Here is a 22,840-nt window from a genome sequence, read left to right as displayed (position 1 = left end):
GGCTACATAATTTATGGGGCAGTGCAAATGGGAGCAAAAATGCATTGGAGAACTGGGATAATGGGGAAAGTCCAACACACTGGACAGCTGAAAGGTAAAGAAATGATGGGACCCCACACTGATTCAGGCCAGAGGGATTATTCCTAAGGTTCTGTCTATGGTTTATTACATATAAGAACCTCAAACTTCCTTTCTGAGTATATTAGTACAGATACAGTGTGTTAAAAGTATGGATCAAGTGATAGAGCCATACAGATCTCAGGATGTGGCTTTCACATTGAGTGTGAGTGGATGTGGATTTAAATCTCCAGCCCAGCTCCCTTGTAATCAGAGAGTTTAGGTCCAATTGCAAAGTTCTTGGGAAGGAACATGGCTCAGAGATAGAACATAGGTTTTCCATGTATGTTAGACCCTAGCAACTTCAGTAGGAAAGCTAAGAAACAAAGACCTTCCTGAGGTTCTGGAAAACTCCTTCCAGATTCAGATTAACCTCCGGGTACAGTTTTGATTAGCAGGTGCAGCCAATGGTTTAGACCTGGTCCTAGAGGTAATTTTTTAAGGTCCCTAAAAGCCTTCTCAAATTATGTATCAAGGTGTACTAGCTCGACCCAACCTGGCGGCCTTCAGATGTCTTGGACTACAACTCCCATCACTCCCAACCATGTGGTCTACACTGTCTGGGGATGGTGGGAATTGTAGTCCAAGACATCTGAAGGCTGCCAGGTTGGGGTGAGCTGGGGTACAGTGTGCTTATGTAATTGCTCGTAAGTCAAAGAAGTAGAAATGCTTCTTATTCCTTCTCACAGAACAGCTCCTCCCAGGAGTTCCTGCAGAGAGTGAATAAGTGTTAAGCCAATTTATGTATTTGGTGTGCAGATATGCCCCCAGTATTTCTTTGATTGACATTAACATGTATGTGCCCCCAAATCAACCCAACATGGTCTCTTCCATTGGAGAGGAACCATAGGGCTCAGTGTACCATCTGTAGATGGGCTCAGGTAGGTTCAGTCCCTGGCATCCTTAGCATCACTTTGCAGGTGATGTGAAAAGTTATTCTGCTTGTACAGCTGCTGCCCATCAAAGTGGGCAGAATACTAGACAAATAGTCTCACCTGCCATAAGGCAGCTGCATATGTTCTTTTACAGATACTTTAGTCCAGCCTTATTCAACCTGATTCCCTCCAGATGTCTGGCACTTCAACTCCCAGCATCCCATGCTGTTTGCGAGATGCTGGGACTTGCAGTCCAACATTTCTGGATGGCACCAGGTTGGAGACACTGGCTTTGCACCTTACCCTGATACTAACAGACCTGCCTGGTCACTGAGGTCGCCTGAGGGTATGTTACCATGGATCTATGGTCTGATTGGAGTCCAGCAGGAGACTGTGGTGGAATCCTTCCTATGGTATTCCCTGCCTTTGGTGGACACAAAGCCACTAATGTTGTAGTCCTTCTGGCACCTCCTGAAAACGTTGTTTTAGGATGCTTTCCATGAATGACAACCTGTGGATTTTACCAGTACTAGGCTTTTATCAAATTTTTCTTTTAAAAACTGTATTTTTAATACAGTGGTGTTTTTTTTTTTAATTCTTTTATTCTATTTCTTGATCACCACTGCAACCTCTTTGGATGAGGAGTGGCATTTAAATATTATAAATAAATAAATAAATAAATAAATAAGAGCGAAGCAGCATCATTTTTATCTCTCGGGTGTTCTACATTTTGGACAGAAGGGGAATGGGGGAATCCAATTCAGCAGAGGGTGTCAGAACAGAAAACAAAAACTTGAAAGCCAATGAAGGCTTGTGCGGTGGCCTGGGAAGAGAGGGAGGGGCAGAGGCTGGCAAGCCGATTGTCAGGCATCTGTTGCCAACGGAGAGATAACATGGGGCTCCCCCAGGCCTGCATCTGACAGGGGGAGCATGATCTCTCAGAGGGGCTGCTGGAGCCTCGCACCCCACCTGAGCGCAGCCAAGTCGGGGAATTTAAGGTGGTGGCAATGCCAGCCCCTCCCCAGAGGAGGCCCTTGTGGGTTCCTTTTGAGTTGTGTTCGGTTAATGACTTTGCAGTAGAGCATCTGGGTGATGGTTGGGCAGCGGTCCCTGTGGGTTGCTCCCTACGCAGCTCTGAAACAGCAGAAGGGGCTGCTATGGAGACAATGGCCTGATGCGAGGACAGCATCCTTCCCAAAGTTCTCCAATCTCTTTCAGCCTGTTTGGGACAACGTTTTCAATGCTAAAAGATGCTTTAGGGCAGGAGTTCTCCTAATTTGTTCAAGGCGGCCTCTGTAAAAAATTAGAAATAAAAGGTGGTTAATCAAATCGTTTAAATGTCGCTTAGGGCAGGAGTGAATGGACTTCAGGGGTAAAATCCAATAAAACTCCTACTTAGAGTAGACCCACTGAAATTGCTGTGACTCCCTAAAGTCGTGTTCATTTCAATGGGTCTACTTTAAGTAAGACTGATGTTGGATTTTGTGCCGGCTTGCAGGATCTACTAGGGATGTATGACAATTTCATTTCTACTCATGAAACATGTCAGCACAAAACATGTTCAAAGCCCTGAACATGAGCATGAACACATGCCTATAGAAAATACTCATGGATTCTCGAACGTGTGCTTGTGTTTGACTTCCTGATTCCCCGTTCAATTTTAATGTCAATAAAAGAAATATTAGAGGCATGTCTGCACACCATGTAGTTAAACTGTATTTATATTATTATTATTATTATTATTATTATTATTATTATTATTATTATTATTATGTCCACCAACTGGAGGCTGGTGCAAAAGACTTGTATACTTAGAATTAAAGAATTCTGAGCCCAGAATATGGTCTGAGTACCAGAACTGAATGGAGCCTGTGGTCCTTCCACACAAAAATCTACTCCCAAAGCTTTTTTTATTTCAGCAGTATAATTCAGGAAGGGGGAGGGAGACAGCCCTACAAAGGGAGCCCTACAAAGGGAGAGCACCTGGATATAGAGGACACATGGTCACCCTACTTCAACAATGGAGGTCTAGTACCTCGGCAGAACCAATGTACTCCAGAGGAAAAGAGGGCAGCACTAGTGGTGTGAAAATTTGGTAAAATGGAAACTCTCAGAGAGAGAAAAACTTCCATTCTTTGAAGGAGGGATTTCAAGTGGAAAAATGGGAAATCTGGGGCAGGTGAAACTATCTTATTCATATTTTCTCTTTTTAAATATTATTTTTGGCCAAGGTATTTTTGGTGTGTGGGGGTGTGGGTAGGGGGATACTGAAAAGCCAATGTGGTGTACTGGTTAGAGTGTTGAACTGGGAATAGGGACAACCAGGTTCTAGTGCACATTTGGTCATGCAGGTCACTGGGTGACTTTGGGCCAGTCACTGACTCTCAGTCTAACCTACCTGGCAGGGTTGTTGTGAGGATAAAGGATATATTCCTTCAGAGGTGGCATTTAGAGTAATAGAGGTTGTGCATTTTACTGCTCTTTTTCTACTGAAACTAAGGGCTTTGCTAGACCTACCTTGGAATCTGTGCAGGAGGAGGGGCGAGCCCATGCTACAAGTAGTGTGGGCCATCGCCCCTGTCTACACATAAGACGTGACGGGCTGCAGGAAGGACCCATCGCGTCTGCCATTTTTTTTTAGTTTTAAAGGGCCATGTGTGCAGGAGTGCACCAACGATAAAGGTAAGGTGTTTTTATTATTATTTTAAAAAAGGGTTCCTCGCTCCCCCCCCGGCTCCAATGTCCCCCTGCTCTGGCTCTGATGTCTCCCCTCTCCCCATGGCTCCATTTCCCCCCGTCTCCTCCTGGCTCAGTTTCCCCCCCTCCGCCTGCGATCTCTGATTCCCCACCACTCGTGATCCCCCACCTGTGATCTCTGTTTCCCCCCTGCCCGCGATCTCCGTTTCCCCCCACCCGCGATCTCTGTTTTCCCCCATCCCTCCTGGCTCCGATTCCCCCCATCTCCACCACTTTTCCCGGCTACTCATGAGTAAATGCGGTAGCCAGGAAAAGCGGCGGACCAGTCTACATGCCTGCGGTCTGGGGCTCAGCCCGAGACTGTGGGAAATACCAGGCCACAAGCGGTGCCGATTACCCCGGGGCCAGGGAGGTTTGACCTCTGTCTGAGCCCGGGATCCCCTGTGCATCATCTGGATGCACAGGGATGAGCCTGGGCCTCGCATTGGGCTAACCCCTCATCTAGGCCTAAGGATGGGAAGAACCCAAGAAAAGGTTGTTAATATGAACACTCCTTTTAGATCAGGATTGACAGAAAAGAATCTTTATTAATAGCAGACTCCTGGGAAATTATTCCAAGATGTGCATATTTGGGAGCAAATCCTGCCTAGCCCAGCTCAATCAGAAGCCTTTGCAGAGTTTAGATTTATGACATTATCTCCCAATGAGAGAGAGCATTAGCTGATCAGACTATGCAGAAACACACCACATGCATCTGTGACTGCCAGACATCACAGCTCTTGTTCATCAGAGCCCATTCACCGTGGAACCATGCAAAGACGATAGGGTCTGGGACGTTTACTGCTACACTGAAATACTGGCGAAAGGTCTATTTTGTCTCGGTCCTGGAGAGTTTTCACATTTAGGTTTTGCAACAAAGTCGTGAATAATAGGAAGAGCTCCATGCGGGTCAAGCTTTCACCTGGGCAAATCCTTTTCCCTGGAGGGACAAGAAATTGGATTTCTTTACAGTGTGTTTTCCTTTCACAGGAAAGTTTCTTTAAAAAACACGAGATATGTCCTTCCAACCCAATTCTCAACCCAACAGTTATCAGCTCTTTGTTAATCAGATCCAACACCTTGGCCCTCTGTCCCACTACAAATACTTATACCTCCCCACCCAAAGTCTATCCCAGCAGCCTCCCCCCCCCCCCAATTTTGAAAGAAAAACAACCCTCAGTGAGCCACCTGCTGAAAATGGCAGGAAAGCCTCGTTCTTCTTAAAGGCCCCATTTTCATCCAGAAAGTGGCCAGGGTTGAACTTCTCTGGCGTCTCAAAGTATTGGGGGTCATGCAGGACAGTTGATAGGATTGCCAAAATGTTGGTGCCCTAGAGGACAAAATCACAGCGCCAAAGGCAACAGTTAGCAAGACTGGTTTGAAGCAAGTCCTAGGCCTTAGCTAGACCTACTGGTTAGCCCGCAACGGAGGAGGGAAGACCTCGCGTTGTGTTTATTGTGAGATGCCTCCTCTGTTTACATGCGACACGAGGCGACCTCAGAAGGAGAGGTGTTGTGCCTGCCATTGTTTTAAAAAAGCAGCGCACAAATGCTCGTGCGCAAATAGTAAGTATTTTTAATTTAAATTACTTTCCCCACTCCCCCCACCCTACCCCCGTTGGGCACAGCGCTCCTGAGGAATGTTGTGCCCTGTGTGCGGCTCCTGGCTCCTCATGAGGAATCACATGGAGCCAGGTCAATCTGTGGCACCTGGCCACATATTCCGTGGTCTCAGGCTCAGCCCAGGACTGTGGAAAAACTGGGGCCAAAGTAGAGGGTGAGATCCCGGGACAAGGGAGGGATCATCCCTCCCTGATCGCAGGATCCCATGTGCATCATGTGGATGCACAAGGACGATCCCAGGGATCACCCCAGGAAAAAGCCCTGTCTAGCTATGGCCCTAGTTTCCCTTCAGCCTGCATTCTGCCTTTAACTTCAGGTCAAATCCACTTTTTGGTCTCTCTGGATTAAGTGCTGTTAATTTTTGGTGCATCTCAGGACAACATTATTACTTCAAAGGGAAAACAGTGCACTGTCCTGAGATGCACTTTCGATTAGCTCTTTCCAATAGACATTTTATTTCTGAGGGATATTGTGGTTGAGGTTTAACTTTAAAAAATCACTAAAAATTAGGGCATGATCCAATTTGCTTCCAAATTGGCATGCATAAGGTTCTATGTGGATGCTATCATAGTGCCTAGTTACTGTAAAAATGACAGAGATGAGTGCAGTTTTATAAATGGAGGAATGCTAAAATCTTTTTTAAAAATACTAAAAAACAGGGGATGATCCAATTTGCGTCAAAGTCAGCATGCATAAGGCCCTATGCAGAGCCTATCATGGTGCCCAGTTACATGTGTGTATCTTGAAAAATAAAAAAAAGTTATAGGCTTTTTTTCTTTTCCAATGCAAGTCTATAGGGAAAAATTCAGATTTCCAAATCTCGCCTTGGATCTGGGTCTGAGGCGGATTGGTGGAGGTCTGGATTGGTCCGAGACAGATCAGGCCTGATTTGGAAGGTCTGGATTGGCTCCAAAGCAGATTGGGGGGGGCGTGCACAGCCCTAAAAAAATGCCACAAATCAAGTTTCAGAAAATATGGAAGAACAGTAAAGAACAGAATCCAAAGATCTGACAATGGAAGAATCTGGATTTTTGGTAAAAAGGTGAACAAATGGTGGAAATTCAAGGGGGGGGGGGGAAGAAGCAGGTTCAGAATATACCCTGAGGGGTTCTCAGCATAATAGGCATCCAGTCTCACAGCTTAGACTTTTTCCTTTGATGTTATGCTTGCAGTATTGCTTGGGACCTCCTCATTTGCTTATGCTCCCTTTAAATTAAGTAGAGGAGAGACCACAGCCATCTGGACCACTCTAGCTTTGCAACTCATGGTGGTGTGGATACGTTACTATTGTTTTGAACACACACACACACAAACACACACACACACACACACACTTCCTCTTCAACTCTGCACCTGCAGGTCATCATTTGGTTGTGTGTTCATGTTTTTAATTAGCAGAGTGATTCATGGCACCTTGGGAAGGCTGTACCCCTGGAACTGTGTGTCACTGGTCACTAGATGAGGCAGCGACAGTGGAGCGATGTCTCCAAACCGCTGGATCTCATGGATGACTGCATCTGTGTAGGGCATCCGGGTCCGGTCCTCCATGCTTGGGCTCCGGTTCCTCCCAATGACACGGTCAATCTCCTCTTGGACCTTTGCTGTAAATGAGTAGATGGGTTTGTAGGGTTAGAGCTCTGTATTGTGGAACACAGGGAGTGGGAACAGAAACTCACGGATAGTTTGAGGGCTGAAATATACATATGGGAGGAACTGTGGCGTAATAGTAGAGTCCAGGCTTTTCATGCAGAAACTTCCAGGTCCAATCCTTGGCATTCCCAATTAAAAGCATCTCAGCAAACAGAACCTGGGAAAGGCCTCCTCTATCCTGAGAACCTGGAGAGTCAGAGCAGACAACAGTGCTGCAGTAACTGTTCTTTGTCTGATCTCTTCTCTGTATCAATAAAAGAAAGCCCTACCTGGTTCTGAAGAAAGAATCAGGTGTGTTACTGGGCATTTCAGTGGTAAAGAACTACTGATACTTTTCTTGGCAAAGTTTCTAGGCAGGGAAGAATCTACACTTCTCCCTAACAAACTCTCTCACGGGACACAGGTGATTCCTGTGGTTTCCAGAAGTATCCACACCAGCAACACCCCAGGGGTTGGAGTCAAAAGAAGATGAGAGCCCTGGCTTGTTTAGCAAGGAAGGAATCCACCGGCCAGCCCAGCAACAGTCTTTATTGATCTGATAAGGCAAAAGTTGATCTGGGTTTTCACCTTCTATCTCTGGGTACCGGAGGAGGATGAGAAGCCCATATCGGATGGTGACACTGACCGCCTCTGTCCCTGCTATCAACAGGTTGAGAATTGAAGCAGAAAGGCTTTTGTCATGGAATTCAGAAGCTGGATTCTCCTTCTCCTGGCATAGGGGAAAAAGAGGGAACAACATGATGAAGCCAGGGGAAAACTGGTATTTTTGAGGGAAAGGTTTATGGAAGGCTGATGAATGATCAGCAGGATTTCTATCCAAGGCTAGTTCAAGGTAGCACAGAATGGTATGGTAAAAATAACAGCAGGTCACTGCAGCATCATGGAAAATGCATTAAATTTATGCCTCTCTGGGGGAAAAAATGCAATTGCATGCAAATCCCAAATATTCCATATTATATTTTGTGGGATGCTTAAACTTAATCTCAGATCTTGCTGATAATATTTAAGGAAATAATGCTCATCAGTTTGCCACATTCAAAACTTCACATTCTGGTTTATCAAAACCTCTTAATGCAAAAGCATCTATCCTTAAGTTAAGGCCTCTGGCCAAAGTTCCCCTCTGAAAACAATTTACTCTCCTCCTTGAATATTCAGGCACCCAAGGTCGTCTTTGCAGTTCTCCTTTTCCCTTGGTTCTAATACGCACCTGCTCCATTTTGGCAAGGAAACAGTCAATAAAGCCACGAGGGCAATTTGGATCAAATGACTCCCGGTGCATCTGGACCCTCTGCATGACAAAGCTTTTTAAGTCATTTAAGTATCTGGCCAGTTTGTTGTGGGGGCCAGGCAGGATCCTCATCAAGTCTGGGAAAAAAACCTTTACCTTTGAAGAAGAGGAAAGTATTTCCATGTTAAGGGTTGTCCATGCTGAACATCTTCCATTTCATGCTTTGGACCTTTGTTCCCAAACTGTGTCCTAATTTTTCCTTAGAAATAAAAACTGGTTTAGCCCAAGGATAACATAGAGAGAGGCACTCTTTCTTAATGATGTGGTTATCTTAGAAGAACCTATGTAAGCTGCCTCCTTCCCGGCCAATCACTTGCCTCCATTACCCAGACTCTCCAAAATTCCCCAGCTGAAAAAGAGGGTTACCTTTCTCCCTTTGTAATGTGTACAAATTCCTTGTTTTCACACCAAGGATTGCTGTGAGCAGGTGCCCCCTCCTCGTAAATATTGGTGAAGGTTCTTCTCTACCTGTGAACTTCTCTATATGAGTGATTTATCACATGCTCATTATTGGTCACACACAGAAGTTTGCAGCTCCTTTTCACGATGTCGTCAACCTCTAATGCCCCTTCCATTATTTCCAAGGGGAAATCCACCATTTTATAAAACCCAGAAAATGCAGTAACAAATGGAATTTATGCAATGAAATAGCACTAGCTGGTGGTGGTATAAATGAAACAAATTATTAGGAACTGGAAAAATGGTGGGGGCAGGGAGAGAGAACATGTAGACTGTGTTGATTGTTTTATCTGAAATGACTGCAGAAGACAAAACCCCAGCAAGGTTGCAGGATTTTTGCTAAATGAGGAGAAGCCCTGTGATATGCTGCATGTATTTTCTCTACAATTGTCTGCCCTGTGTTGGAGCTAACATACATAGGAAGTTATCTGCTGCAAAGAGAGATCAAAAGTTCATCCAACTTAGTATTGTCAGCAGGAAAATGGCTAATGCAATGACAAGTTTTAAAAAGGGATTGGAAGGTGGACAAATTAGTTTAATATCTGTTCCAGGTAAAGATAAAATTATCACACATAGAGAAGGAAAAGTCTTGCTGAAGAAGAATAAACATGGCTTATACAAAGGAAATTCCCATCTCAGTAACCTTTTAAATAGGGCTGTGCTCTGCTCCATTTTGGTTCATAGAAGTGGGAGCGGAGTGGCCCACTTTGCCTCCACCAATCACGTCAGGGGAGCTGTGGATTGAGGTGAAGTGTTTCACCTCAATCCGGAGCGCCGAATGCAGGTAAGTGGGGTGGAGGGGGGCTCAACTGCGGCGGTGGCACAGTCTGTGCGGTGATGGCGGTGGAGCCAGGTAAGGGGGGAGGGGGGAGGGGGCTTACCTATGCCCATCGTGGTCCGGCGCCAGCTTCAACTGAGGCTCAGGCCTCAAAGTAGAAGCAGGCCACGGCCTGCTTCTGCTTTGAGGTCTGGTGCTCAGTTGAAGCCAGTGCCAGACCACAACGGACACAGGTAAGTGGGGGGAGGGGGCTTACCTGGCTCCACTGCCGCAGTCCATGTGGCAACAGTGATGGAGTCAGGTAAAGGGGCAGGGGGAGGGGCTTATTTGGCCTCCATTTTGTCCCCCCTTTCCCACTTACCTGCCTCCGCCATCCACCATGGAGGCAAGGAAGGAAGGGCAAAATCTCTGTCTGCCCTTCCAGATCTCACTCCACAGAGGGAGTGGTGGAGGGGCAGATCGACCCGAAGCAGTTCGGGCCTGATCTGAAAGTTCCGGATCGGGCCACGAAGCGGTTCGGTGGGGGGGGGGGTTGTCCATGCACAGCCCTACTTTTAAAGCTCTTTGTCAACAAGTGAAAATGAGGTTCTGACTTTACCCCAATGGATGAGAGAGGGTTGTCAGTGGCCTGGTTCAAACAACATGCTAAATCATGCTGCTTAATCACAAAATGGTTAATGGAATGCTATTTAAGGCTATTTAAACATTCAATAAGTTTGAAAAAATATTTTAAATCTTAAGTTCAAAAACAGTAAGTCTAGGCCATAATATGTGTTAATCTTTAAGGTAGCATAAGATCCTTTATTGTTTCGCTGCAAAGGACTAACTGGGTTAACCCCCTTGAAAGTCCTTCACCAATGACTCCTGAAGAAACTTAGCAGTCACAGGTTAAAAGGAGAGGTCCTCTTATGGTTCTATCACTGGTTAAGGAAGAGAAAGAAGAGAGGAGGAATAAATGAACAGTTGTTTAAGTAAATGAAAAACAAAGAGCATTTTGCCCTGTGCACATTTCCTTTCCAATGATCAACCAGGTGCCCTGGATTGGGACACTGAAAAGTAAGCAAGACTTGTTAGAGCTGACACTTACCTGCACAGAGGCACCAGGGCACCTGAAAAGTAAGCAAGACTTGTTGGACCTGACACTTACCTGCACAGAGGGGGATGATCTAAATTGCAAGAATGCGCTTATCAGGTTAACTAAATTAGCCAAGTACTTGTCCTCATATTCAAACCGGTTGCCAAACACTGCACAGCAGATGATGTTACAGACGGCATGATTGAGGTAAACAGTAGGATCAAATGGATGCCCTGTGGAGGTGGGAGAGAGGGCAAGGTGGAGTGTTTATTTTCTCTTGTAGCTTTTGAGGTCTGTGGCTGGACTGATTTCAGAGCATAGTATGGCTGGCCTGCCCCCATCTCTTCCATATTGTCCAAACATTCACAGACCTTAGAGTTCATTCATTAAAAAAGTAAATAGTGATAATGTCCTCCTCTAGACCCTTCCCCAAAGACTCATTTTTGAAAGTGGCTGCGAATGCAAAAAGCCTTTTAAGGCTACTGTCGTATTACCGTAGATACATCAAAGAGGCCTAGCTAAAAAGGCTTTATCTGAACCAAAGTTTTTTCCTGGCCTGTTGCCAGCAGCTTATCAGGTCCTGGAGAAAAGAGAACATGACAAGAATAGTTCTTGCCCCATAAGGTTTATGCCACAAGCAGGACTAACCACAGCATTCATGCAGAGAACATATTGGGAGAACTTGGGGAATTTTGATAGAGTTCTGCAGTACACAAGATGAATCAGAAATGACATAAGCAAGAGGGTCTTAGCCTAAGTTGAGGGGTCTTTGGTGAGGCTAGACAACCCTATTGAAACCAACCAGTCAGCTTAAAATGTTGCAGTTTCTCTTTATGGCAACAGGCGTAGGAGATGGCAAAATATAAGAGTATAAAACAAAGCCTTGCCCCAGATGCTGTGCTCTCCCTTCATTCAAGATTCCTGGGCTTTCTATCAGCTGCATTCAGAGGGTCCATGAGGAGAGACAGAGTCGTCATTAGTGAATATAATAATCTAACTTTATTCCCTTTTTTATTTCTGCATTTAGGCAGTATCTACACTACTGCTTTATAATGGTTTATAATGGCATTGACAATGGTTGGGGCCCATGACACAATCCATACACCATTTTCAAACTGCTTTCAAAGTGCCATATCCTGCATGGTGTAGATCTGGCCTAACGCTAGACGATGTGTGTGAATGGTACTTCCTTATTAATAAAGCCTTATTAATAAAGATCAGTGCTTACCAAGACAGCCTACATCTCTGGACCCAAACTAGAAGTAAGGTCCTCTCATTAGTAGGCATGTGCTCCGCTCCTATTAGAAGCGCAGAAGCAGGAGCGAATTGGCCTGCTCCGCCTTGCCCGGAGGCGGAGTAGAAGCGGACCGCGGACCCCTAGAAGCAAGGCGAAGAGAAGCGACCATTTTTCGGAGCTCCTCTTTCAGGCGGAGCGCTCCGATCGCCATCTTGAAACATTTCGCCCATAGATAACTGGGTTGTTTTTGAAGCTATCGTTCTGAAAATTCTTGTGCTTAGACAGTCGTGGATGGGGGTCATTTTGAGACTACTCTCACCTCTCTGCGTGGTGCGGGTCGCGCGCTAGAATTTTTTAAAAAGTAGGGTAAAGGCGGGAAAAAGATTACCTTTTCGATTGCTGAGGGGCAGAGTCAACTCCCGGTCATGATCACATAATCCCAAAGTTGGAGGAGGGGATAGGCAAAATGAGTAACTTGGGATTCTGAGAAACTTCTCTTTCTTAGTCTGAACTGACTTTTCCCAGTGTTTTTTAAAACAGTAGCCCCACCAAATGCACAAACACAACCTGTGAAATCATATACTAAGCCAATAATAAGAGATAGAAACACAGCACTGCTACCCACCCTAACTTTGGGGAACAACTGAAAAGATGTGGTGCAAGGGGATGAGCTCCCCTAGGGCATCTCATTGTGGACGTGCCCCCACTCTCTCCTGTACTTGGAAGGCCATCAGAGCCTTCCAAAGAGAGTAACCCGGTGGAGCAATGCCTATCATGAATTGAAGTGAGTGGTCTACTTCTCTTAGTGGTGGAGCAATGCCTATCATGAGTTGAAGTGACAGTTCCACTTCTTAGCGGTGGAGCAATGGCTTTCATGAGTTGAACTGACAGCATTGCTTCTTAAAAGACTGGTCACTACTAGGACCAGTCAAATTGGCAGCTGCTTCCCCCTCCCCCGGGCACATCCCCCTATTACTGGTAAAAGACAGATATAACCTTTTTTTAAAAGTTCTTCTTGTTGTTTATTCAGCAACACTTCTGCTTTTAATTCCACCCCTCCTTCGTTTATTTATTTATTTATTTATTTATTCCATTTTATATACATTACTGGCTTATCCTTGGCTCACTTCCTTATGCCCCCAGAAATGTCTGCTGCCTGCCTGCCTGCCTTCCCTCTCTCCTCCCCTGCCCGCCTTGCAGGGATGTTGTGTGTGTCTGGCTTTGACTCAGGGGGGAGAAGTCCTTCCTGCGCTCACTTGGAGTTTTGGAAGTTCCAAATCCATTTTTCAAGTGTGGAAGAAGATTCATACTCCCCAATTCATGGCATGTTGGGATTTCCTTTGAAATGGCCCCATTGAGATGTCTGCAGGTTTAAGCCCCGCCAAAAAACAGGGGATGATGGGACTGCTTTGAGTCTCGGCGTGCAGCGTATGTATCCCTGGATAAGCTGTCATGGTGGTGGTGAGTTTGAGGGGTTTTTTTAACGTGCAAATTGACGGAGCTATTGGAAAGGGGTGTGAATGGGTGTTGGCTTTTCATAAATTCCCCCAAAATCAGGGGATGATGGGACTGCCTTGAGTCTCAGCGTGCATATGTATCCCTGGATAAGCTTTCATGGTGGCGAGTTTGGAGTTTCTAACGTGCAAATTGACGGAGCTATCGAAAGGGGTCTGAATGGGGTGTCCGATTTTCAAAAATTCCCCAAAAATCAGGGGATGATGGGATTGCCTTGAAACTTGGCGTCCATATGGACACATGGATAAGCTATCATGGTGGCGAGTTTGAGGTTTCTAACATGCAAATTGACAGAGCTATCGAAAGGGGTGTGACTTAGGGTTATGGGTGGTGCGTTAGAGGTTAGGGCCCCGCCAAAAATCAGGGGATGATGGGACTGCCTTGAGTCTGGGCATCCATGTGGACACATGGATAAGCTGTCATGGTGGCGAGTTTGAGGTTTCTAACGTGCAAATTGACGGAGCTATGGAAAGGGGTGTGAATGGGGTGCCCGATTTTCATAAATTCCCCAAAAATCAGGGGATGATGGGATTGCCTTGAAACTTGGCGTGCTTGTGTATACATCCATGAGGTGTCATGGTGCCAAACATGAGGTTTCTAACTTGAATCAAAAAAAAGTTGTTTACTTTTTTAGCTTTCAATGCAACCCTATGGGGGGAAAAATAGAGCGGGGGCGGGGCGAAGCGGCCCAATCCGAAAATCACGGATCTGGAAGTGAAGCGGAGCGGGGGATCCATGCACACCCCTACTCATTAGTAAGCAGTGTGTGTGTGTGTGTGTGTGTGTGTGTGTGTGTGTTTATTTAGACTTATTATCCTTTCCCCCCCTTACACCTTCTATACTACGGCTGTGCATGGACCACCTGGTCCGCTTTGGATCAGGTCCACTCCACATCAATCCACCTGTGGTCTGCTCCGCTTCGCTGCGGAGCTTTGGATCCGAATAGGAGCTCCATTTTCCCCCATAGACTTGCATTGAAATCCAAATGCCTATAACTTTTTTTCTGTTAAAGTTACAAACCTCAAAATTTGGCATGTATGCACCTTCATGCCCAGTTGGAAGTCAATCTGAGCCTCCACTGATTTTGGGAAAATATTTGAAAATCCACCACCCCATTTTCAGAAATGGGACTTACTCTGATATATTTACAGATACAAACTTGAAAGTGGGCACTCTAATAGATGACATCTAGATCCACATTCTTGGCAACTTTCAAGACAATCAGAGCATACCTTGATTTTTGGTGATTTTTTTTTTCGTTTTAAGCATCACCCCCTAACCCTCATTCACACCCCTTTCAAGAACTCTGTCAGTTTTCACATTAGAAACCTCAAAATCGCCACCATGAGAGTTTATCCATGTATCCACCTTCATGCCCAGTTGGAAGTCAATCTGAGCCTCCACTGATTTTGGGGGAATTTTTGAAAATCCTACACCCCATTTTCAGAAATGGAATTTACTCTGACAACTTTCCATACCTGCCCATGAGGATCCATTGCAAAGTGCTTGCCATATTAGCAATCAATAGGAAAGATGATTTCGAGGAATAAAGGTTTTTTCTAAATAAGGATCTTCATCTCAGGTGAAACACTTAAAATGCACACACATACCAAGAAATCTTAAACAGGGTGAGCGCACAATGCAGCTGCCTTTTATCACATGGAAGGATACCCTGAGTCAAAGCAAGACATGCACAAACCATCCCTGTGGGGCAGGCACAGAGGAGGAGAGATAGCATACCCCTGTAGCACTGGGAGCAAGCATGTCAGAAGCTTGTGGGGTTGAACCACAAAGCCCATCATCTGGTACATCTCCCAGGCACCAGGAGGGCAGAGAGGCAGGCAGAGATATATGACTATGACATAGATTTGTAAACCGCCCAGAGAGCTTCGTGCAATAAATAAATAAATAAATAAATAGATCTATGGGGAAGCAGCAGATACCCCACAACAACAGCACCCAGGCAGAGGCCGGAAGGCAGGCATGCAGCAGACATTTCTGGGGGCACAATTAAGTGAGCCAAGGATTGCTTCAAACCGTCCCTGTGAGGTGGGAACAGCACAGAGAGATGCCTTTTCTTTTGCATCCCATAACTAATAGGGGGCTAGGAGGATAAGAGTAAAGCATTGTGATCCTTGCTTCAGAGTTGATTGACTGCACTGTGGTCACACAGCCATTAGTTAACAACAACAACAACAACAACAATAATAGCAATACTAGTAATATTAATAATAATCACAATGACAATAAGAACTTGAACCACAATAAAAGCCTGCCTGACTTCACTGAAGAGGGAAAGCCAGGAGAGCTTTGGCTATGGGGTGGTATATAAATTAATTAAATAAATAAATAAACACAGGAGGGGTGGAATTAAAGCAGCAGTGTTGCTGAATCATAACAACAAGAAGAATTTTTAAAAAGGCTATGTCTGTCTTTTACTAGTAAGAGGAAAGTGGACGTTCCCAGGGGGAGGAGGAACTATTGTGCCAATTTGACTGGTCCTGTCTAGGTACCAATCTTTGAGAAGCTGCATCACACTTCAACTCGTGGTGCACCTTGGCTTCTCCACTGGTAGCTGGCTAACTTTTGGAGGGTTCTGACAACCCTCCAAGGGCAGGAGTGTGCACTGGGCACATCCACATGCCCTATGGACCTCATCCCCTTGCACCACATCTATTCAGTTGTTCACCAAGGTTAGGGTGGGTAGCAATGCTGTGTTTCCTATCTGTTATTTATTTACTTAGTATATGATTTAAGGTTGTGTTTGTGCGTTTGGTGGGGCTACTGTTTCAAAAAACACTGGAAAATGTCCATTCAGACAAAGAAAGAAAAGTTACCCAGTATCCCAAGTTACTAAGTATCCCATTTTGGTTATTCCTCCTCTCCAACATTGGGATTGGAGGACGCTTCATCAGGTGATCACGATTGGGAGTTGAATCTGCCTCTCATTGCTTAAAAAAGCCCTTACCCCTCCCACTTTAAGCCATTCTAAACAAATTAATAGCAAGCAAACCACAGGACAAAAAAATCTGAACATCTCCACAAATGACCCCCAAGCACCACTCTCTAAGCACATTAAGTTTCAAGGATGTGGGTTTCAAAACAAAAAAGTTATATGCTCATCTTTTCTACAATGCAATCCTATGGGGGAAAACATCCAAAATGGTGGGCGGAGCGCTTTGCGAAAAGAGGATCGATTCGCTTTTGGTTGCTTCTCTTTGCTATGCTTCGCTAGCCCCCACTCGCTTCTCCTCCACCTATAACGGAGACGAAGCCCCTCAATTCACTATTGCTTCTCCGAACCAAAGAGAAGCAGATCACAGCCCTATTCTACACTGTATTTCATGAGGACTATCATCTCTGATTTTCAGTGTGGCTCCAGTGCTTTCTGTTTTGACTTCCTCTGCACAATAGGCAAATGCAAAGAGCAAAAATGTCAGCCATATGGAGAAAGAGAGAGAGAGAGAGAGAGAGAGAGAGAGAGAGAGAGAGAGAGTCACGCATGGAACCTTTTCCACATCCCAAGATTTGAATTCGGAGGGAACAGATGCAAACCATAGTGCCCTGTGTCAACACATTTGGAGAAATTCATGAAACAAAGAGCCCTCTTCCTTTTATCTTCACAGATGACATTAAACCACAGCATCCCTGTGAGGTAAAGCAGTAACTCATGGCAAAATTTACCTTGTGTTTTCTGCAGTGCTTCCACGAGGAACTGGGCCTCCTCCTGGATACGCTCCTCAAAGGGTCTCTTCCCCATCCCAAAGTTCCTCAGGGTGAAAAGGGAGAAGCGACGGAGCTGCCTCCACCGTTCTCCGTTGGACAAACCCATTCCTGAAAGTGGAGAAATACACCACAGATCAGATCAGAGAAAAGCACAGAAAGAGCTGTTCTATAATGCTGAGTCCGATCAGCGGTCCTCCAGGGTTTCAGAGACTGTTTTTCCCAACCCAAACCTGAAGATGGCAGGGATCACACGTGTTCTGCCACTGAGCCATCACCCTTCCTCTAAAATGCAAGAACATTTTTCTCCCCACCTCAGTTTTGTGTTGCACCTCTTCTGCACACAACCCCTTTCTGTTTAGAAGCAGCCACTCACCATACTTGTTGGAATCACCCATTTCTATCAGCGGACCCCTATCACCAAAAATTTCTGCATTATTTATAAATGCTTCCTTCACGGTTTTATATCCACACAACACCACAACTGGCGAGGAGCCCCTGTAGATGGTGAAAACTGGACCATACTTCTCCTTGAGCTGTTGGGAGACAAAGAACACATCTCAGGCCTTAGCTAGACCAGGCTATATCCTGGGGGGATACCCGGGATTGTCCCTGTGCATCCACATGACGCACAGGGGATCCCGGAATCAGGGAGAGATCATCCCTTCCTTGCCCTGGGATACAGCCCTACCCTTTGGGCCCGCTTTTTCCACGGTCTCAGGCTGAGCCCGAGACCATGGAGCGTGTGGCCCGTTTCCGCGGGTTTACCCGGCTCCATGTGATTACACGCATGGAGCTGGGAGCTGCGCACGGGGTGCAGCCCTCCTCAAGAGCACTGCACCCATCAGGGGTAGGGTGGGGGGGGGAGTGAGGGAAATCTTTTTTAAAAAAACCCACAACCCTCATTGTTTGTCGTTCGAGCGCTCCTGCGCTCCTGTCTCTTTAAAAATTTAAAAATGGAGGGTGTGACGCCTCTCTTCCTGAGGTCATCACAGCTTATGTGTAAATGTGGGTGAGAACTCCTCTCCCCTGGACTTTACGGTAGATCTAGCTAAGGTCTCAGTATCCCAGATTTGAACACCAACAGTGGCATCTGATTGCCAATCTGAGTGCAGGGAACAGAGGACAAGTCTGCCGAGGCAGAGCCAAGGGCTCAGTGGAGACAGAATAATCTATGAACCCCTAACAGCCAGCAACCCATAACACAGAGAGGAGGAACTGAAGCACATGAACTTTAAGATTGTACATGCAAAGGAGGGCATGGGGAAATCACACAGCCTTCCTTTGGACCCACATTCTCTTGATCCAGAAACAACTCCCATTCCACAGAGAATCATGAGTGAACTTTGCAGGGGGGTGGGATGGAGTCAGACAACCACACAAGATCATGATGCTACCTAAGGTGACTATATGGAAATGAGGACGGGGCTTCTGTATCTTTAACAGCTGTAGTGAAAAGGGAATTTCGGCAGGTGGCATTTGTATGCATGCACCACCTTGTGAAATTTCCTCTTCATCACAACAGTGGGTTGTAGTACAGGCTGTTCTTCCTAATGTCTGTGTTTCTTTGAAGTGGTTAACACTCCTGCTAAAAGGAAGTTTCCAATTTAGGTAAGAACTTGTCAATCACGGCTGCCAATTCACACGGAGCTTTCTGAACTTGGTTAAAACTAGGGGTGTGCACGGACCCCCCGCTCCACTTCTCTTCCAGATCCGCGATTTGCGGATTGGCCCACTCCACCCCGCCCCTGCTCCGCCTATGTCCGCTCCGCTCCGCTCGGAGCTCCGGATCCGGATCGGAGCTACGATTTCCCCCCCCCATAGGCTTGCATTGAAAGCTAAAAAAGTAAACAACTTTTTTTCTGTGATAGTTAGAAACCTCACGTTTGGCACCATGACACCTCATGGGGGTATACACATGCATGCCAAGACTCAAGGCAATCCCATCATCCCCTGATTTTTGGGGAATTTATGAAAATTGGGCACCCCATTCACACCCCTTTCCATAGCTCCCTCAATTTACACGTTAAAAATCTCAAACTTGCCACCATGATAGCTTGTCCAGGGATACATACGCACGCCAAGACTCAAGGCAGTCCCATCATCCCGTGATTTTTGGGGAATTTATGAAAATTGGGCACCCCATTCACACCCCTTTCCATAGCTCCCGTCAATTTGCACGTTAAAAATCTCAAACTCACCACCATGAAAGCTTGTCCAGGGATACATAAGCACGCCAAGACTCAAGGCAATCCCATCATCCCCTGATTTTTGGGGAATTTATGAAAATCCAACACCCCATTCACATCCCTTTCCATAGCTCCGTCAATTTGCACGTTAAAAATCTCAAACTCGCTACCATGATAGCTTATCCAGGGATACATACGCACGCCCAGACTCAAGGCAGTCCCATCATCCCCTTATTTTGGGGGAATTTATGAAAATCCAACACCCCATTCACACCCCTTTCCTTAGCTCCGTCAATTTGCATGTTAAAAATCTCAAACTTGCCACTATGAAAGCTTATCCAGGGATACACATACGCCAAGACTAAAGGCAGTCCCATCATCCCCTGATTTTTGGCGGGGCTTAAACCTGCAGACATCTCAATGGGGCCATTTCAAAGGAAATCCCAACATGCCATGAATTGGGGAGTAGAGATAAACCTATGAAATCTTCTTCCACACTTGAAAAATGGATTTGGAACTTCCAAAAGTCTAACTTGAGTGCAGGAAGGACTTCTCCCCTGAGTCAAAGCCAGACACACACAACATTCCTGCGAGGCGGGGGAAGGCAGGCAGGCAGCAGACATTTCTGGGGGCATAAGGAAGTGAGCCAAGGATAAGCCAGTAATGCATATAAAATGGAATAAATAAATAAATAAATAAATAAACAAAGGAGGGGTGGAATTAAAAGCAGCAGTGTTGCTGAATAAACAACAAGAAGAACTTTTTTAAAAAGGCTATATCTGTCTTTTACCAGTAATAGAGGGACGTGCCCGGGGGAGGGGGAAGCAGCTGCCAATTTGACTGGTCCTAGTGACCAGTCTTTTAAGAAGCAATGCTGTCAGTTCAACTCATGAAAGACATTGCTCCACCACTAAGAGAAGTAGACCGCTCACTTCAACTCATGATAGGTATTGCTCCACCGGGTTACTCTCTTTGGAGGGCTGTGATAGCCCCCCAAGTACAGGAGAGAGTTGGGGCATGTCCACATGGCATGCCCTAGGGGAGCTCATCCCCTTGCACCACATCTTTTCAGTTGTTCCCCAAAGTTAGGGTGGGTAGCAGTGCTCTCTTATTATTGGCTTAGTATATGATTTCAGGTTGTGTTTGTGCATTTGGTGGGGCTACTGTTTTAAAAAACACTGGGAAAAGTCCGTTCAGACTAAGAAAGAGAAGTTTCCCAGAATCCCAAGTTACCCGTTTTGCCTATCTCCCCCTCCAACTTTGGGATCGTGTGATCATGACCGGGAGTTGACTCTGCCCCTCAGCCCTTCGAAAAAGGTATTTCCCGCCGGTTTTTTAAAAAATTCTAGCACGCGACCCGCACCACACAGAGAGCTGAGAGTAGTCTCAAAATGACCCCCATCCATGACTCTCTGAGCACAAGAATTTTCAAAATGATAGCTTCAAAAACAACACAGTTATCCCCCTTTCTTTTCCACAATGCAATCCTATGGGTGAAATGTTTCAAGATGGCAATCGGAGTGGTCCGCCTGAAAGAGGAGCTCCGAAAAATGGGCGCTTCTCTTCGCCTTGCATCTAGGGGTCCACGGTCCGCTTCTACTCCGCCTCTGGGCAAGGTGGAGCAGGCCAATTCGCTCCTGCTTCTGCGCTTCTAATCGGAGCGGAGCACATGCCTAGTTAAAACCTTTAAAAATTACTAAAAATCAGCAGATGGACCTATGTGCTTCAAAATTGCTATGCATCAAGCCCTTCTTAGCTTCTATCACATTGCAAAGTTACGTATGTATCTTGAAAAATGAGGAAGTTATAGCACTTTGAAATGATTGGAACCCACATTTTTTAAAATTCATTGCAAGAAAACCAATAGACAGATCTGTCTAGAATTGGACACGCATAAGCCTCTCCAAGGTATCTGTAAGATCACCAAATTTCATTTCCCTATCATTAAAAATAAAAAGGTATAGGCATTTCTTTAGGCCAATGCAATCCTATGGCAAAACAAAATGCGGTTTGAGCTAATATGGCGTCCGAAGCTCTGAATACTTCTGAAGTGTTTCAGATTGATCCAAACCACTTCAAATCACTTTGGACCTCTGCTGAACCATTTCAGATACATTTCTGAATGGTCCAAAACACCCCTGTCCGTTTCAGATTCGGGGTTCGAATCTGAAATGGTGCACAGCCCTACTCAAAATCCTCCATGCCATACTATCTCCAAACTTGCAGTAGCTCCAAGATACACTGTTCATATGGGAGACCCCACCCCTTTTGGCACCAAGGATACACTCTTACCTTGTAGAAAGATGAGATGGTGTTCCAAAAATTGACTTGGAGAAAGTTGCCCAGCAAAGGCAGTGGGGTAGGCCCAGGGGGCAGGTTGCCCGCCTTGATGTGCCTCCTCCTGATCAGGATGAGCAAGAAGATGATGCAGGAAAGCAGGAAGAAGGAGGGAAGCACCCCAAAGAGACCCATTTTGAAGATGAAGGCTGTGATTCACTTTGCTGCTGGAACTTCAGTTGTGCAAAGAAGGACTTGAGCTCCCCAAGACCTCGCTATAAACCCGAGGAGCCACCCGGCTTTCTGTTTACAGATTAAGTACTTGCCACAAATGGACAAATGCAAAGGATAAAAACCTATAACAAATGAAAAGTTCTGTTTGCGCCACCTTTATACCAGGGCGATGCTCCTAGAGGTTCAGTTGCTTGCACCCTTGGGACTTCACTTCAGTTCTGCATGAGAAATGAAGGTAACAGGCATGCTGACACACACACATTCCTCAAAAATAAGGCAAAGGAGACACCTTTGCATTTAAAGATTAACTCATTTCTGTGAATTGATCTGAATAAATAAAAATCTAGGTCTAGGGGGAAAAGTCCACATGGCTTCCTGTCAACCATGATAACCATTGCTCCATTCTATTTGCTGTGTAGAAACCTCCCCATTGGATGGTAGCCATGATAGTAAAGAAACTTTCCCTCTTCTTTTTCTTTTACAAAAGCTGTAGCATTCAATGACAAATAAGAAAAGGGAGAAAGAATGCAAAGTTGCTACAATAATGGTTATTCTAATTTAATTTGTGAGCTCCTTGGAGCATAGACCTATCCAATGCTATTGCATAAAATGCCATGCCTTTTGATGGTGCTGTATAGCCAGTTATTAACAATAACTCCTGAGAAAGTCACAAGAGTATTTCATTCAGTCATTAAATTTATGTCGAATCAAAAGGTTGATGTCCTTGGGATGGTTTTACAATACTAAAACAACCAATGCAATAATGAATATCTCGAACTATTTAAACATTAAAAATATTAGACATATTAAATAGCAAGCAGTAGTAAACAGAGCAACAGATTAAAGGTGAAATGTCTGCTGGAAGAGAAAAGTCTTAACGTGTCATCTAAATGTACCCAGTGAAGATACCAGACGGATCTCCCTGGGAAGGGCATTCCACAGTTGGGAGGACACTCCCAACAAAAAAAAAAAGTGGGATGTAACTGTACCAATAAATAAATAAAAAAGTGTGTTTCGTTTCTAAATAAGAAGTGCCAGGGGCCAGGTTTGTATGAAAGGCTTTGG

General features: G+C 45.4%; 1 protein-coding gene across 3 annotated transcripts; it reads right to left on the bottom strand.

The window, feature by feature from the left end:
• Nucleotides 1-1,677: 1,677 nt before the first annotated feature.
• On the bottom strand, nt 1,678-22,029 carry LOC134394092 (cytochrome P450 2C23-like). Of its 3 annotated transcripts, XR_010025163.1 has the most exons (10): nt 21,557-22,028; nt 17,452-17,611; nt 17,037-17,186; nt 10,673-10,833; nt 8,208-8,384; nt 7,568-7,709; nt 6,764-6,951; nt 4,917-5,058; nt 4,435-4,668; nt 1,678-2,285 (listed from the first exon to the last, which is right to left on the bottom strand). XR_010025163.1 is itself a non-coding variant. In XM_063119257.1 (9 exons), exons 1-9 carry the CDS (start codon nt 21,734-21,736, stop codon nt 4,487-4,489), a joined length of 1,482 nt encoding a protein of 493 aa, XP_062975327.1. In that variant the 5' UTR covers nt 21,737-22,028; the 3' UTR covers nt 4,257-4,486. The 3 variants fall into 3 exon arrangements, 2 of the variants coding, with proteins under 2 accessions (XP_062975327.1, XP_062975328.1); XM_063119257.1 differs by lacking the exon at nt 1,678-2,285 and having other exon boundaries at nt 4,257-4,668; XM_063119258.1 differs by lacking the exon at nt 1,678-2,285 and having other exon boundaries at nt 4,546-4,668; nt 6,780-6,951; nt 21,557-22,029.
• Nucleotides 22,030-22,840: the final 811 nt, after the last annotated feature.

This window comes from Elgaria multicarinata, chromosome 3 (assembly GCF_023053635.1).
Source record: "Elgaria multicarinata webbii isolate HBS135686 ecotype San Diego chromosome 3, rElgMul1.1.pri, whole genome shotgun sequence".
Classification (NCBI taxonomy): Eukaryota; Metazoa; Chordata; class Lepidosauria; order Squamata; family Anguidae; genus Elgaria; species Elgaria multicarinata.
This window is presented reverse-complemented; position numbering and strand designations above follow the sequence as displayed.

Bases quoted from the DNA above. Each gene is read 5' to 3' on its own strand.
- LOC134394092 (XM_063119257.1), bottom strand. From the start codon at position 21,736: ATGGGTCTCTTTGGGGTGCTTCCCTCCTTCTTCCTGCTTTCCTGCATC. The intron at 10,834-17,036 runs GTAAATTTTGCC...CCACCTCCACAG, and splicing joins AGCACTGCAGAAAACACAAG to GGCATCCATTTGATCCTACT. The intron at 7,710-8,207 runs GTGCGTATTAGA...CCCCTATGCCAG, and splicing joins TCCTTGCCAAAATGGAGCAG to GAGAAGGAGAATCCAGCTTC.